Genomic DNA, 17,805 nt, shown 5'->3' with positions numbered 1-17,805 from the left:
TTCCAGACACGACAGTTTAATTCTGATTTCTCAGCTTAATGTTTCGCATAGAAGATGACATTTGTATGTCACTGGGATTGCATCAGCTGGTAAGTGGACGTGCCACAAAACCCTTTCCCTCATCAGAGCTGTAGTTACAGTGTCCAAAACACAGTGAGTGAATGGTTACATCCCGGGGACTGTGTCGTCATTGGGAGCACCGTGGTGCTAACAACACCCACACTCGCACTGGGCCCATTCCCACGGTACCGCTCAAGGGAGACACGGGGTCTTTGCCTGGAGGGAATTTCACTGGCCAATTTAACATTTAAGAGCTAACTTTCTAATGTGAGTCTTGCAAACCACAGAGGATTAATCACATTACCCAACCTTATGGGAGGACTGCCAAACTTTCTTTCAGGCATACTCTGTCTGGAGAATAACAGTAGACAGAAATTGAAAGTGAACTTTCATTTGGTCACCAAATATCTGTCTGACTTTACTCTTTCTACAATACATCCAATGATATTTATGGAAAAATACAAGGTAATTCTTCAGTAGTTCCTGACATGCCACTATCTTAGTACCACCTGTTCTGCTCTCAAAAATTATTAAAATACCAGAGACTACCTACCTTCCTAACCTCTTGAATTGTAGTGGATGTGTCTGATTTGGCCTCTATAACTACCAGAAATTCGCAGGACGTCATTAGCAAATTGTTTTGCATTACCCTAAAAATCACATCTGGAAACTGATGATCTGATGACAGTTTCTTAATTATGCCTAACTGATGTTAGCAACCTCCAACACTGCAGTAGCTGTAGTTTAATATGTGTTCCCCTTGAAGGCAGCATTCTGCATCCTTCAGTGGTGAGATGCAGCCTCAATCTCACTGCTGCAGTAAGAATCCTGTGGGCTAGGCAGGTGCCTCTTGAAAATATTGTCAAAATGATCACCCCTGCTATTCACTGAGGGCAGCAACTATTAGGGCAGCACAGGGGTGCTTGCAGAACCCACCCACAGCAAATGTGTGGATAACAGCACCTGCCTAAGAGAAGAGCATGGTGCAAAGTGTGTGTGCACCCACACATGACCAGATCACACACACGTAACTGGGCACTTGCTCCAAAGTGCTCATCTTTAAAAAAGAAGCAACCATCAGAGGGATTGAACAGTAACTGGGGAATTAGACAGTCTTGAAGAAAATGGAGCTGCCTTGAACAACATGATTAAAAAAGTACAATTGTTGATTAATTGTCATTACTTTAGTGTCAGTACTTTAATCTTGATTCAGTTTAAGCTACAGAAACTGAGCCCTGTTCTCCTGTGGCAGCCTGCTGAGATTCTGTTACTCCTTCTGCCTGTTGAAAATGAAGCACTGCCTCATGCCCAGCTTGTGGCATGGGAAAGACAACACCCTGTAGGATCTAGGGACATTTCCCAGGCTGTGCTGCAGAGAATGCAGCAGAGCAGCACTCTCAGGTCCAAGGGAAAGGGCTCTCCCCTCCTTTCCTCTTAGCAAAGAAGTGCCAAATAAGAGGAGACACATTATTAGAGAGGAAGTGGCTATAACTACTCCCTGCCTGCATCTACAGAGCTTCCAAGCTCTCCTGATTGTACATTTACGTTCATTAGCTACTAACCCTTAATCTGGACCTAATGGACCATATACAACCTACAGGGCAAGCTGGGGGACAAGTGACTCCAAAAGAAGTTAAGCATCATGGACATGGCTGTGCCAAATCTGGCTTGCAATGCCCTGCACAATGTGTCAGTGCTATCTCACCACACACACCCTTGAGCCGTGCCCCAAAGACATACCAAAGCAACCACCACACCTCCTCTGCTGAGTCATGAAAATAAAACTCTCTCAAACAACTGAGCAGGACTCTCGCTATTTGAGGCTTTTGCTAAGACAAACCCCCCCAAATTGTACTATCTTGTCTCAGACTAATAATCTAGTGTGAGACCTGTTCAAAGCCTGTGTTCCTGCTCATGGCTCTCTGTGTGCTTGGGTGTTCCTGTATCACCAAGGAGTGCTGCTTTAACCAAATGGTTGGAGAGCTGCAGCCCCATAGCAGCCAGTGCTGAGGCAGGAGCCCCTTGGGACGCCCTCCAGCCACACAGAGACTGCCCAGTGCAGGTTAGACCTGGAAAGGTCCAACATGACCTCTGCTGCAGATGTGGCCATGATGAGTCTCTGACCTGAACTGGTGCGCAGCAAGCAGTGTGAGCTGGGAACAAAAAAGCCCAGAAATCACAGGCAGCCTTCTCTCCTTCACAATTCTCTGCCACAAGTCATGATCTTGGCCTTGCAAGCTGTGTGCCAATGGTTTCTGGGGACCAGAAATGCCTTTAGCAGTACAGACATGGGACAGGTTCTCCTGACTGCTCCTACACTGTCAAGACATGGATGTTTCATCTTCCATTCTGCCCCCTGAAGAGGCTTTAAAGACTGACTTCTACTCACATAAGGAAAGAAGTCAGTCAGCAGAAATGAACTCTGGAACTCCTCTGGACTCTGTTGAGGCTGACCATTACCTCGTGGGCTCGTGCTGAAGATCCAGTGCTGGTGACTGAACTAGGGCTGGAACTGCTCTTTGCTTGGTGCATGTGAAAAGCTCTTGCTGCTTTTCATTCCATGCCTGGGTCATTCCTGTGTCACTGCCTGCTGGACTGGAAGGAAATGACTGCTGTAAATCTGTTTTTAGAAATATTTGACTCCCTTAATATGTTAAATGAATTCCAGTTATTTATGGGATTTCACTTAGTTCAGGGTAAGACCTATTGGACTGTTCAGACTATTCCAATTGTTACCTTTTTCAATAAAAGGGTAAGTGTTACTGAAGAATAAACTCCCTACAAACAATAATACACCTGGATATTCAAATTGGTTTGACTACTATACTAAATGATTCGAAGAAAAAATAAAAAAATTTGCTTACCTGGGAAAAATTCTTACCTTAGTTTTATCAGTTACAAACCTGATCACCTAATAGCATTGAAGTTTTCAAAACAAAAGAAATCCAGAACAAAACTATGATAGTCATCTCAACATACATGAACTATCCCTTTTGTTTCTTTATGTTTGCATCAGAGCAAACCCAAACCTACCCTTTGTTTCCTTCAGCTGAAAAGTGTGGAAATATGGCATAGAAAGCAATTTAGTGTCATTTATTGTGAGCAGGCAAGTGCCCGCATTCTGTGGAGTGGTGTCTGTCACAGGAGCTTACAATGCACACTGCTGCTCCCAGAGCTACCTCCACCCATGCCCTGAAACAGCTGCAAGAGTGGGCTTCAAAAAACACAGCAGAGCATCTCAGTGCCCTTCCCTGGCTGTCCCTGGCTGGGAGTGGGGCAGAGCCTCCAGGAATGGCTGTCTGCAGCTGAGCACAGGGCAGGGCCAGCAGCTGGTGGCTGCAGACAGGCCAGCCCAGCAGGCTCCCTTCTGCCACTTCCCTGCTCAGTTCCTCAACACCCAAGCCCAGTCCAAGTATTTTTGATCACATCTAACCTGATGCACAAGCTCTGATTCACCATTTGCCATAGAGCAGATTCCTGTGCAGTGCAGGGAGTATTTTTAAAGGATGTAAGGACTTAACAGAATGCAACCAAAGGCATGACTTTACTGCACTCTACCTGCTCTGTGATAAGCACATACACCCTTACTCCATGCTAAATGGGAGTTCATGGCCTGCTCTTCACTGAGAAGCAAACTCCCTTCAGTTCCTTGGCATCTCTCAGGAGCAGAAGCAGATGGCTGGGATTGTACCTTGGTAAGCTCATAGAAGCTGCTATGAGCATTTACCTGCCCCCCAGCACCAGTTTGTGTGAGCATCCCTTCCCCAGCAGCTCATGGACTGGTCCCACTGCAGTGGCAATGGGAGGAACAGCCCAGCCCACAAAGCAGATGTGGTGCCCTGCAAACCCAAAGCTTTACAGTGACACTAAGTCCCTACCTTTAACTGACTGCAGTGCAGTGGCCCTCACCTGTCCCTCTACCTGCCTTAGAAGATGCCAGCAGGGTGCAAAAAAGGGAGAGCCGCATAACTGGAAAGGATTAAGTGGAAGTTCTGCTCCTGCCATGCCCACCTCTGTTCTACCCCACAAAGACCCAGCAGGTTCCAAGACACAGCCTTCAGAAAGCCACAGTCCAGTAAGAACAGCCCAGGAGACAAAGTTTGCTAACACTTGGGCAACTCATGAGAGAAAAGGTCATGATGATGAGACAAGGGAGCCGAAAAGTGCCTAAGGAGCAGAGGATTCCTGCTGGCACCTCCAGAAAGGCTGCCTGCCCACAGGAAAAAACATCTAAGAGCCTGCCCACAGGAAAAACCATCTTAGAGCTATGAGAAGCTGTGGCCAGGACGTGCTAACACTCCAGCATCAGAGGTTAATCCCTGAGATGTCAGCACTCTGCAGAGGTGCTAATCCATGGCTGGGTGCCTGAATCAGCCTGGCAGCACCTCCTGCACATGGCTCCTCCTTCACCAGCTTAGTGCTGAGGCTGGGTGAAGTCCAAAGAAGGATGCTTTATTTTTTTAGTTTATAGATTCAACCATTTCCAGTACATGAACAAACAAAAGGCTTACAGAGTTGAGTTAAATCATAAACTGATCCATGGATGCACAGCACCAGCAAAGAGAGAGAAACAAACATTGCAGTCTGCACTGGGGTCCTCAGACTTCTGATAATTTGTGTCACCTGAAGTGTTCTCCCTTCTGCCTCACACCAGGCTCAGGGCTCCCAGGAGCCAGAAGGACACTGCTCCCATGGCTCTGAGGGCTGCTGGCTGGACAGGACAGTTCACTACACAGCCAAAGGCACCACAGCAGTGACCACCCCAGGGATGGCTGTGCACCCAGCAGTGACACTCTGAGCTGATGCTCGTGCTTGTCCCCCAGTGAACTGCCTGCAGTGTAAGGGGTGCTGCTGCAAGCTTGAACCAACAGCTGCACTACCAGTGATGTCTGGTTTCAAGCCCCAAAGATCTCTATGTACAAAACTTCTACCTGAACAAAAATCACTTTTGGCTAGTGAGAAAGCCAACCCCCACCCATGCATTAACAGAATTATTTAATCAGAGAGAGGGCCTTTAGTAGATACTTTTTTTGTGCTTACCCATCTTCAGGCATTAACAATTATTTTCCCCTAGATATTGCAAGGAGCCCAAAGTTTGTTCTTTATGATCAGTTTACCCCATGAAAGAGAAGTCCACATACAGTATGGAACAGCTCTTCTACTATTGAGACTTCAGTAGGATTGAAGACAACTTCTAAAAAGCTTTACCAGTCCCAGAGAGAAATCACTATTCATTGTGGGTGTGAGTTTTGTTCCTTGCTGAGGCTTTTGGCTACCACTGCCATGAGGGCAATCAAAATGCACATCTGAGTTGTACCCCATTACTATACTCCAGGATCATCTGGCCCAAATTATATTATCAAAGCAGAGGATGTTACTACATTCATTCTTTATTGAATCCTGGGAAAAACGCTTTGAGATCAGCCCCAAACTATTTTACTAGCTCTGCTCAACCTTGCTGGAAAAGCCCCCAAATTACAAAGTTAATTGGCAGCACATTGTTACCATATGTGGTGTGCAAGAGAAGCACTGAAGTTTATTTAGGCAACAGAACCAAAGGAGAGTGGAATATTACTGCTCTTTATGAGGATTTTGTGTTGGCCTTGATTACGAAGGCATCCCCAGCCTTGATCCTGCAGTGTGCAGCCTGCCCAGCAGAATTCACTAAAGTGTGAAGCCCCAGCAGCTCCATGACAGCAATCCATAGCTGATGTTTGCAGCAAAATTGTAGCCACAGGCTAGAAACTCTGTTTTTAAACTCTGGCAGCATCCCTGTACCAGGGTCCTTGCACAGGCCGCCCAGGCTACACTGACATCTCAGCCCCACACAGGCACCTGCAGAGCTCCTGCTGTCCCACCTGGAGGAACAAACTGCAATTCACACAGTCTAGGGGTCACAGGCAAACACTGCTTGCCTTAAAGAGCCATAAACTATTCCTAAATGCTCAGATAAGACTTTCGTGAAGTGAAACATCAGGTTTCAATTAAGATGCCTTCATTTCCCAATCTGATGTGTGTTAAACAACCTATCAAAACCTCATAAACTTCAGTTCACAGCATTCTCATTTCCGGATTCTCTCTTCTCCTTCCAGCTTAAGCAATAACTTGTGTATTAAAATAACGTGTTTAAAAAGAAAAATAAATGGGGGAAAAAGTAAAGTATGATGATTTTTGTCCTTTATTGGGACACCACTCCTGATTTTCTGGAAGACACATCAAGACCACATTGTTCTAAGGGTAAGTTCTGGAGAATGCAGAGAGATGAAGTAACTTAATTCCTAGCTGACTGGAATATTTGCAATAAGATACCTTCAGTGCACAGAACAAAAATCCAGAGTTCCCAGAATCGCATGACAGCTTCTGTACACAGCAGTGTATTTTTCAAAAGCACCATTCCATGCGGCTGAATCTGTCTGCACATCTTGCATTTTGCATTTCAAGAAGGAAATGTCTTATCTTGAGGCATCCACCCATCTGACTTGCACAAAACAAAAGTCTCTAATATTCCAGAAGTCTACATGATATAATTATTTGAGCATGGCAAATGAGGCACTATTCTGTCCAAATCCCTGCGGTGACACAGCAAATCTCCTGCCTGATAGCAGTGGGAGGACAATGCCAGGGGCAGACCAAGCAGACCTTGTCCAGCAAAAGTGCTTCTCTCTGGGTTTGTCAGCTGTGCCAATGTGCCCAAAAATGTCACGTGTGGTCTCTATCAACAACTATATCACATGTGTACATGAGCAATTTACCCACCCAAGTAATACTTACTCTAATGGTTGATATATTACGTAGAGCAAATATAAATAGGTTCTGAGGACAGTGTTGCAATGTGAGATAATCCAGAAAACCCAAGTCACCACCTACTCCAACACTAACACTCCAAAAAGCTGCACTGGGGGTAAGAGGTACAAGAATGAGCATTAAGGAATTTTGTTAATAAATATGAGCTAAAACTGTGGTTTGCATTGTTTTCTTTTGAGAGCTTTTACATATAAAACTTGTTGGGATAAGACCAGAATTTCTTACCAAAGGCCTCATAAAGCAAACTTTTACCCTCTTCTACTATCAGCCTGGGATGCAACTTCACAGTGGCTTTCAAGGCACTGCTAAAATGTTGATGATCCCCCCAGAATCCTTAGATCAGGAAGGGTTTGAAGGAGTCTGAGAGCTGTGACTGCAACAGAACCAAAGTTCCTCCCTTTCAATGTCCAACAGTAGAGGCCCAAAGGAAAAATAAGAACAGTGTAAGCCTCCTGTGCTGCTTGGTCTCACATCCTTCTGTGAGGTTTGGCTCCCTTTGCTCTGTACCTACCCCTCTGCCCATGAGGCCGTTGTTGAAGGGCAGTCCAATGAAGCTGAACGCTGCCTCCTGGATGAAGTAGGGGTTCAGGATACGGATCTCATGGGGCTCCCTTGGCACACGGGTTGCCACTGACTTCCAAAAGCCATCAGAGGCACTCTGGTAACAAAAACAAAAACAGAAACAAAAAGGAAAAAGATAAAACAACAAAAAACAAACAGAATTATATACAAAATATAGCAGATTTCTGTTATTTTATTTTAAAAATATATTATAATGCACTTCTGTAGCAGTTCCCATTGTCTCTGCTCACTGCCACAGGGCAGTAGTATGACATTGTAGGGAATGTGTGTCTCATGGAGAAGTGGCAGCATGGACTGATGTAGTTGAGCTAGTCTGGACAGTAACTGAGGGAGACAGGCCAGGTCCTCCCACGTTATCCTATATTTGTCCTCTCCTGTTAGGTTTTATGTGAATTAAGCTGTAAGTTTATAGAGGTATCATCTTGTCTTGTGAACAGTCCTGAATGTTCACAGTACAAGGGAAGAGACAACTAAGTATGTCTATTATTTTTACCCAATTCAAGTTTTCACTCTGCACACATGAAAGAACAATGGCCTTGATGTGTGCTGCACTCTAGACAGCCTTGCCTGGGGAGGGGCTGGTGCCTCTCTGCCACATGGCTTCCCATCCCTGCTCATTGATGGCTTTGCATCATTGCTTGCCATCACTGACACCTTTCCAGGTGTCAGCAGGCACAGCACAGAGTGCCCCCAAAATAACCAGAGGCTCTGTGCTCACAGGACTTAAGGAGCAGTTGTGTTCCAATGTTTCACTTCTGTTTGGGTTAATTCAGAGCAAGGCACCGGGAGGATGGAAGGAATACTAATCTGCTGACCAGCTTCTTGGGCAGGATAATCTGATTGAACACCTCCTTGAAGCATTGAGCCATCTTCCCTGAGATCTCCATGACAAGAAACAGAAACTACACTACATAAAAAGGACACACTCTGGAATTCATTATACACACCAATTTTGGGTTGCTTGCAGCTTAGCAGTGACTTTACAGCTGCTCTCAAGGCACTGATGAAAATGTTGATTATCCACTGCAAAATCCTCAGGAGCTTCCTCTGCCCAGTAGTGATCAACCCTGTAATTACAGACTGGAATTCTGCCTCAGCCAATGCCTGCTGCATTTCACACACTCCCTGTCCTTGCTCAGCTCCTGCGAACTCTCACACCACGTGTTGCTAAACACCTTACAGAGTGTTTTTTATGGAACAATCCCATGGATATCTTTAGCTGCTGAATTTCATACCCTGAAACTGAAACTTTGGCAGATGGCTCGTGCTACAAAAGGCATTTACAGAGCAAACCTGAGGAGGGTGCACACTGTCATCCAAACCAACACTCCAGGAAAGCAAAATCCCATTGCTATCTGTTCCCCCTCAAAACTGCCCAAATACAATACATTTTGACAACCAGGGCAAGCATCCCATGGGTTTAAGTTCACATTTCATCAATGGCCAAGTGCCCTTTGGACTTTAAATGGAAAAAATTTTTTAATTATCACTCACGTTCTTTCATCATAGTAGAATTAGAAAGAATGCCTGGTGTCAAAGTAGTCTAACACTTTCCATTATAATAAGACATTTTCAGCCACTGAGTGATCCCAGCATTTAAAAAAAACCAGAAAAAAACCTTTACAAATATTAATAAAGTATAACATCCATTTGACCAAGGGATTTGAGGGATTTGGTATGCCAGCCGGGTTTTGCCTCCTTGTGAAAATTCATTAAAAATTGGATAAATATTAAACCTTTGGAATTTCCTAAGGGCACACGTAAAGTAGAGGTCTTTCAGTTCCAGGAAAGGAAGGGGAAAAATAAAAAGGGGTCACAGACTCCACTTGCATTAAGCATGCTCCAGGTCTCACAAAAATGAAGATGATAAACAAAAATTGTGAACAGCTACTCATTCAGTGAAACCATCTTATCAGGGGTTTAAGCAGGCACTCCCTGGAAAAATAGTGTGTGACCTTGAAACTAAAATAAATTTATAAGTTCAATTACGATTTCACATACACCTCTAAATATGGCATTGCCCAAATTTTGTGAATGACTCAAGCCAAAGGTCTGCAAGCTATTTAAAGTGGACAGAAGATGCCTTTTGTTTGGACATACACTCCGTAGGGGACTCTACATAAGTTCTTGGATTTAAGTAGGTTTTATATGGCTTTTACATTACACATAAAACATTAAATAGAAAAGAAAAAGAAGAAAAGTTATAACATTGGAGAGTTTTATTGCTTGCTGCTGCTGGAGCTGAAATAACCAGACATAGCACTGCTGTCCATCTTCCCAGTGCTGCGTGAACCATGAGGACCACACCTGGGCTCCCCTCAGCTAATTCAATGCCAGTGCAAAATAAATGGAGGTGCCTATCCCTAGCTGGAAATACAACCAGTCTGCTTTACTCCCTTCTATTTAGCTGTTTCTCCTGTTGTTCTTCATGACTATTTCCCTAAGCATTTCCTTCAGCTATCACACTGCTCTGAAATTGCTCTGGCTTCTCCCTTGTGTGTCATTTCTGTTTGCTCTGTGCTCTTCCCTGTAACTTCACTGGGGAGCTCCACTGAGATTAGTTTTGAGGGACACCTGGGGGATTCTTTCATTTTGGTGCATTTTCCCCGCCGTAATTTCTAAAACAATTACAGGGAGGAACACGGAGTCGCAGCAGGCAGCTCTCACTTCCACCTATAGACCAGGCAAAGCCCCGCGCAGCGCTAAAGAACCAAAACTGCTTTCCTGGCTTATAATGACTGAAACCCCAGCCTTGTGGTTTGGCTCTGCAGTGCTATAGCCCTGAGCTCCCTTCCCAGTGCGGTGGTTTTGCTGTGCAGCGTGTCCCGGGCAGGCTGCAGAGTGCAGCCCAGCCCTGCGAGCCCAGGGCTGCTCCAGACACGGCCCCGGCAGCGCAGCCCTGCCGAGGCTCTGTGCGATGCATGGTCAGCCTGATTGCACCCAGATGTTCACAGAGGCTTCCAGAGCAATCCCTTGCCGTCGGGGAACGCTGTCCCTTCTTCTGGCTGGGAGGAGAGCCGAGGAGCAGCAGGCATTGGGAGGGAGGGCACGCTTTTCCTGCCAGATTTGACAGCTCAGACTCGTAGCTGGAGGCTGGGGGCATCCTCTGTTGTCTGCTGTGGCTAAACATGCAGTGCTTAAGGGTGGGCTTGTCACAATGAAATAACTCCTGTCCTGATCAGCACAATGATAAACAGTCAGAAAATGAGTCTGAAAACTGCTTAGGCAATGTTCCTGCAGCACCTCATCACCTCCTGGTACCGAGGTGGAAATCAGAAGGAACAGGCTGGAAATTGTGTATCCTTGTGTTAAGCTTCCACTGTTATTACTTGGTATTACTGTGCACCTGGAGTCCCAGGCACAGATCAGTGCCAAAGGCTGCCAAAAGAAGCTGACATGACACAAGCATAAAGAAACAAGCAACATAAATGGGCAGATAGGAGAACATGACTGAAGAACACATCTAGGAGGGCCACGACATTTTTAAGCAATCTTGGAATGTTTTCCAGTTTGTATAATTGCAAAGGACATCGCTAAAGGCTTTAGAGGAAAGTATTTTAAAAGTACAAAAGAATTTAGATAGGCCAGGACTTTCAAGTCAGTCTCTTGCACAGTTCTCACCCAGCAAGAGAGGCAGAAACAGACACCACCTCTATAGACACCACTCCAGGAACAAACTGGTACAGACATAACAGACCAAAGATAGGAGATTAGGAAGAAGGGATAAAAAGTGGCTGGGCTCACCAAATAGCTCCAGGGACAAGACAATCCAGCTGCAATCCCTCATTCTGTCCATTTGCAGAATACTGAAGGCTAATAGGCACAGCCAGTTGTAAACTATTTTTTGTCTCCATTCAGTTTTCCATCTCCTGTTCTCAGATTTACCAAGGCAGATCACGACACTCTCTAAAATAAGATATGGAAACTCAGAGCCTTAGCCAAAAAGCACCTCAGTGGAAAATACAAACCACTAGAAGCAGGCTGAGTCTCCCACAATAACAACACTTTTATATACTGAACAAAAGAGAGGTAATGCCATTGCATCCACATGATACAGAAGCTGCCTCTGTGACACTACCAGATTTATGAGCACAATAGCTCATTGATGATTCCAGCTCTGATGGAAAAGGGGACTGGAGGATTGCAAAGGTCACCTACATGCAACATGAAGTCTGGGTATGCAATACTTGCTACAGAGATTACTGCTCTTTTGAACTCTGCTAAGACCAGAAATGGAGAGGAAGAAGGACATGAGGCAAAAAAAATGTCAAGAGATGATGCACCAGTCACAAGACCTCATGGTGCCTGTGAACACATTGTTAACTGGAATCTCTGCCCCCACCAAGGCTGGAATGTGGTTTATTCTCTACCAGTCATCCACAAGCTCTCACTGTCACACAAACAAGGTACAACAAAACCACTGCAATCCATCTGCAGAGGCTTTTGAAAGGTTTCTGCTCAGGCATGACTGGATTAGATGTGGAAGGTGTGTTTCCACTAGAAAATAACCATCTTATCAGCCAGTTCTGCATTTCTCAGGGGTCAAGTAGACACAGAGGCCAAGAAAATGCTCTTCTGCAAGTGGTAATATAAATGAAGTTGCATCATTTGCACTGATTATCAAAGCAACAAGGAATTTTTAGCAACAAGAACAGAGGTGCTGAGAGCCTGCAGTCTGGGTTAATGGTCAATTGCCAGACCCACTAGCCCACACTTCAAGCATATTTACCCAACTTTCTCAAAGCTATGGAGAACCCCTCACCATCCTCTGCACATGGCTCTGACGGCCAGCATTCATTCTGAATGAACCTATCTTCAGTTTCTGGAGCCTAGAAATGCTCTAGAGACCAGTTCCACTCTTATCTGCCCCACTGAAAAGCTCTTACTCTGCCTGAAGTAGGAGCTTTGCTCAAGCCTCTCCCTCATCTTCTCTTGGTTCTGCTGTCAAAAGAGATGCAGCTCTTGGACTACCCAACAACATGATACTTCTAATTTTTTACCAGTTTTCTTTCTTCTCCCAAGGCAGCCTCCCCCTGACCAAGTCTAAAATCAACTGGCTGTAATTCACCAGGTCATTCCCCTGTCAGTATGCTCCATCTGCCAACTGCCTCACAGCACCTAAAAGAACTCCTGGCAGGTTATAAAGGCCACACATTTAGTTTTTAATAATGTTGTTACTAATGGAGACAAAAGCACCTCAAAACATGGCACTACTAGAGCTTTTTTTTCTCTTTTTAAAGCAACAGTATTTTCTTTGTTGATAGAGCTGAGCTAATAGCTCACTACATTGGCTAGAGATAAGTTTCTTTAAGCTGGATAACCAAGTCAGAAACCACAAGAGAAAGGAAACTTATTCCAAGCAGCAGCTGCAAACTTTAAATACTGTGCCAGACATGTAACTTACACAGCACCCTGGCTGCACATGAAACTGGAAGCTGTCCCATGCACAGATTCTGGCTCAGAAAGCAGCAACTCCAGCGGTGACAAAATCCACCTGGGACATGAGGGTGGCACTGCTGTGTCACACACCAGCTTGCTGTAACTCAGCAATGTTCTCATTCCCATGGATGTCAGGAAGTTTCTGCCCTGTTTACCTGCAAACGTATATTGTGAATAAGCAGACAAGCATATTCAAACAGGCCTACTGAATTTCCAGCTCCATCTGACCTACATAACTTAGTGCCACAGCTAACCCAAATACAGACACGTGGGCCTCCTGTGTGGCTGCTCTAATACCAGCTGCTGTCTTCTGATTCACAGGATTAAACAGCACAAGGCCAAGACCAGCTCTAAGGAGTCAGGAGAGCAAAGCTATTTTTATGACATGTTGTAAATAAAAAGGAATTCCTCTTAAAAAAAAGTATTCTCATGGTTTTATCCACCTAACTGAGAGCAAAACGTGGTTCACAGTTGTAAGATAACAAAATGCCGCCAAAAAAGAGATTGTCCTGTGAAGAAAATGGAACTTGGAACATTCAGAGGAGCTGCAGAAAAACTGAAGATTTTTCTGATGAATGCTGTTTCAGAAGTTGAAGCATAGGAGATGTCTCACATATGGCATGTCAGTAGATGTGTCTTCTCTGTACAAACAGGGTGATGGATAGACTGTCCCGCAGACTCCTTTGTTCAAAATACAACCTGGATTTTGAGCCAAAATTTGAAGAAATATTCCTGTTCTGAGACATCTTAGGAAACATGCAAGTTTTTAGGGAAAGGAATGGATTTAGATAACTTAAGTTTGCTTTGTGGTTTTTTTGTCTGTGAATAATTATCCTTCAATGAAAAAATATCTAAAGTGGTAGAGTTTCAGAAAAGTCCTGAGGAAGAATAGGCTCTATATCATCATTATATACATTATCTAGGGTGTTTTATTCCCATAAGGGACCACCTCCTTTACTTTGTTACTATTTTTATGACATAGTTTATTAAATGTCATACTCATATAACATTAAAAGGATACCAGGGCTGAAAGGGTCAGATCCATGTGTTAGTAATTGCTGAAGTAGGACTGTCTTGCAATTTCAGCTCAGGATTGCTGTTGAGAACACTGGCTTTTCAATCTTTCCACAAGATTTTTCTTATATCACCATGTATCTAAGGGTTTTACAAACCATGCTTTCACATTTAGAGCATCTCTGCAATACTTTGTGTGTTTAACATCTCCTCAAGAGGAACCCTCAGTGTCTGTAACCAGGAGACCAATCTTCCTCCTCTCATTTCCTCTCTGCTATCCACGTGTTCTGCAGCTCCTACAACTACTCATACAAGGCTGAATGCCTTACATTACAGAAATTAGTCCAAATCTCAGTCTTCCCTCTCCACTAGATAGACAGCTGTGCTCCAAGCAAGCCAGGATATAATTAGGCAATTAAGGATAACATCTGCACAGGAGAACTGAATTAACATTGAAAATGCAATGTTATTTTTTGCTTTTTTTAACTTCTGGCAGCTTGATTTCTATAATCATACAGCACTTTAAAAAGTCTTAAAGTGCCAGTGTTTTAGGAATTTCCTGCCAGTTATAAACCCTTCCTTTCTCTGCTGTCCTCATCACTCCTGCTCTTGCCCTGTCCCAGAGCAGACCACTGCTCCCTCCCATTGCCTAGATGGCAGGGAGGAGGAAAAGGGGCTCCTGAGAGCCCAGGAGATGTTCCCTGCTCCCTGGTCTGCTGCCCTTGCCCCAGACTCTTTGTGGAGAAGTGACTGATGAGAAAATCCTACTTGGTTCTTACATCCCTGGAGATACTGCATCCCAACTAACTGTGGGAGGACACCTGACAGGCAGGACAGGGCACCCACAGCAGGACTGAGAGCATCTAACAGTGCCCATGGAACATCAGACTGAGCCCTGGGATTTTACAGAACAACAGCAGCCACACCAGGCTGGAGAACTGGACAACCTCTGCAAAATAGGGTGGGAGATTTTTTTTAAAATATTTTTTAAATTTTTTTAACATTTTTTTAAATTGTACATTTTCAGTAGCCTCATCTTGAGACAGCTGAGTAATTTCAGCTGAAATTTCCAGCTGTGCCAAACATGTGGCACGGAAAAGATCAGCTCAAAGATGCCAGTGCAAAAATGATAAAAATGATAAAGCATTTTCCCCATCACTTATAACAGAAAATATGAGGTGATCCCAACCATGATCCCAACTACAAGCCCAGCTACCTGCTCCACTTACAACCATATGCCTGCTCAGAAGAAAAAAATTGAAAAAAAAATTTAAAAAGCTGTCTTTGCAGGCTTGGGTGACAAAGCACAAGGGCATCCCAGGACATCCATCAGCAAGGTCTTTTTTGGGGAGCTGAACTGGTTCACGAGTTTGAATACAAACAGCAACTCATTAAACAACATATATTTAGACTAAATTCTTGGCACATTACAACAAAAAAAAGCTAAAGGATCACCACAGGAAGAATTATGGCCTAAAAGCCCTCATTGCTTTCTGAAGTTATCTCAAAGTGAGACTCCAGGGAAATTTTTACATTGTTTTTACAGCAAGAGTACACAGAAAATCTGTCTTCTCCTATTTTGGCATCTTTGCTGAAATGAGAAGCCAAATCATTTGTATATTCACTGAGTGTTCATATAGAATATATACAAATTATTCAGTGTCCTCTAAGAGGAGAAAGCAGAAAGGTCAAAATAACAAGAAACTGGGAAGATGCCAGGAAGCTCCTGCCCTACTTTGTTTTCTAGACTTGCATTAATAATTAGTGTTTTACAGAAGAAGAGTTTTTAAGTAAGATTATTTAATATTCTTAAAAGATTAGAATTTAAATAAACCATAATCCAAACAGAACATTTACATTTAAAGAGGTTTTTTTTCCAAATTGCAGAAGTGCTGATGGCTTGGGCCAGGCTCTGTATTTTCTGTCCTTGTCAGTTGTGGGCAAAGTTCATATAATCAAAAATGGTCAGAATACAAGAGATGGTCAAGATGAGAGGAACTTCTAAGTAGACGTACCAAGCTCTGTTGCACCCAACAATTTGGCCATTTTGCTCCAATTTTATGCCTCTGACTAAATAAACAAATAAAAATTAAGACATTAACAGTTTTACAAACCTGTCTTAATTAAGAAAGAAGAAACATGGCATAAAATCACAACTGCAAGAATAGAAATACTACCAAAAAAAGTCAGGTCTTTCCTGAATCCCTCTTGCTTACTGCCTTCACGTGGCTTGTTCTATTTTCACTTCTGCTGTCAGGACGAGTGTTGGCATTAAATAGCTGTGAGTGCTGAGGCAGGGGTGCTGCTCGGGCAGGAGGGGAAGGAGGTCAGGGATTCACACACAGGAGCATCCTGCTCTGCTGCAGAAAGAACTGCCATTCCTCTTGGGTAGAACCAGAAGCACCACACACAGCTGGAGCACAGGGGGAGAGATAAATTTAGGAAGATAAAAGCACACGGGGAGTTTAGCTACCTCTGTTTATTATAGCAGACTGAAGATAAAGGTCAACCCCCTGTCCTGGAGCCCTCGGTGCTTCGAGGCAGAGAAAATGTTACAAATTGCACAGACAGCTCTAACTATGCAAGTAATCCATGGAGCCTGCCAAGGAACACATGTGTTTCGGGCATAAATCGTCCAATCTATTCCTTTCTGAATTAACATCTGTCATCATGACACCATTCAAAATGACTGAAGACTGGATCATATTAACAGCCACACATCTTGGATAAATATTTATTGTTCAGACTTTCTCCCCCCTCCTCACTTTAAATAAAAAATGCAGATAGCAAAATTCCTGGAGCTGTGAAAGGGGAGTCTGTTTTCGGCCACTGACAGAAAGCATGTGATTTTATTTACAAAATCAAATCAGTGTTTTACCCCTACTCTGTGAGCCTTCATACCTCACACTGGTGAACTTACAGCATCCTGTGGTGTTGCAATGCTCTCCAAAGAGCTCTTCTGGGGGATTCTGTTATGCTGGAGGCTGCTCACATCAGAGACTCCACAAAGCCTTCTCCCTCTGGATGCAGAAACAGATCTGGCTAATTGTGCCCCAAGAAGAGAAAAATTTGCTGTGACCTTTGCAGACAACTGGATAAAGCAAATAACTTACGTCCATGACAAGCTGTCAGGTGTTTTACTGGCTTGCTACCCTGCTCCCCACAGTCAACAAATGGGTCATAGAAAGTGAGGACAGGGGGTCCCAGAGTCACAGAACAGGAGGGTGGGAAGGCAACACGAGTGCAGCCCTGTCCTTTGTACTCCCAGCACATAGAATTTTCCCAGATACTGGATTAAGTCTGCATTACAGCAAAAAGGAGTCAGCAGTCAGTGCTCCCTTCTGCAAGTATGTCATCTGACAATTGCAGGGACAATTTCCTAGATTTCTAGGAAATTACGTGTGTTAAGACTGATTTTCTCTAGTTGAGCTTCTAGCCACCACATTCTGCTATTTCTTCTCAGCACGGCTTGAGAGGCTGAGAGAAACTCTGCTGAAATCCTTGTGGATATTCTGCATAGCAGGGAGCAGTGCTCCTCCATCAGCAATTTCTCCTTCCAGTCCTTCACTCTCACACTGTTTGAGTGGAACTTGACCAAGATATCCAGCCTTGATTTCAAGAAATCAAGAGCAAATTCACCAAGCCTGTAGGGCAGATGTAGCAAAAATACTTATACTGATATAAATGTGCTGCCTTTTTTGGTCATTTGCCTAGCTTCAGATACGCTTCTTCCTACAAAATTAAAAACTCTTGTGAGAAAAAAATGTTCCCTCTAGGTAGAGAGAGAGACTACAAGTAAATCCCCCCAAAATCCTATGCATAAGCTAAATAAATTGAACTCCGTAACTAAATAAATTGAACTCAAATCTCTCAGCCTTAGGGAGGCTTTGCAGACTTCAAATGATT

At 44.0% G+C, this 17,805-nt stretch overlaps 1 protein-coding gene across 5 annotated transcripts in view; it reads right to left on the bottom strand.

Moving 5' to 3' along the window:
* The window catches only part of ST3GAL3 (ST3 beta-galactoside alpha-2,3-sialyltransferase 3), a 173,430-nt gene that overhangs the window by 16,744 nt on the left and 138,881 nt on the right, over nucleotides 1–17,805 (bottom strand). For all 5 annotated transcript variants that reach the window (XM_054286318.1, XM_054286317.1, XM_054286320.1 and 2 more), the window contains one exon: nucleotides 7,376–7,522. In XM_054286318.1, the coding sequence (XP_054142293.1) occupies nucleotides 7,376–7,522 (147 nt within the window). The remainder of the gene's footprint in view (nucleotides 1–7,375; nucleotides 7,523–17,805) is intronic.

Source organism: Melozone crissalis, unplaced genomic scaffold (assembly GCF_028551555.1).
Source record: "Melozone crissalis strain CALT ecotype California unplaced genomic scaffold, PUWL_Pcris_2 ptg000045l_1, whole genome shotgun sequence".
NCBI lineage: Eukaryota > Metazoa > Chordata > Aves > Passeriformes > Passerellidae > Melozone > Melozone crissalis.
The sequence above is the reverse complement of the archived record's forward strand: the minus strand, read 5'-3'. Positions and strand labels throughout refer to the sequence as shown.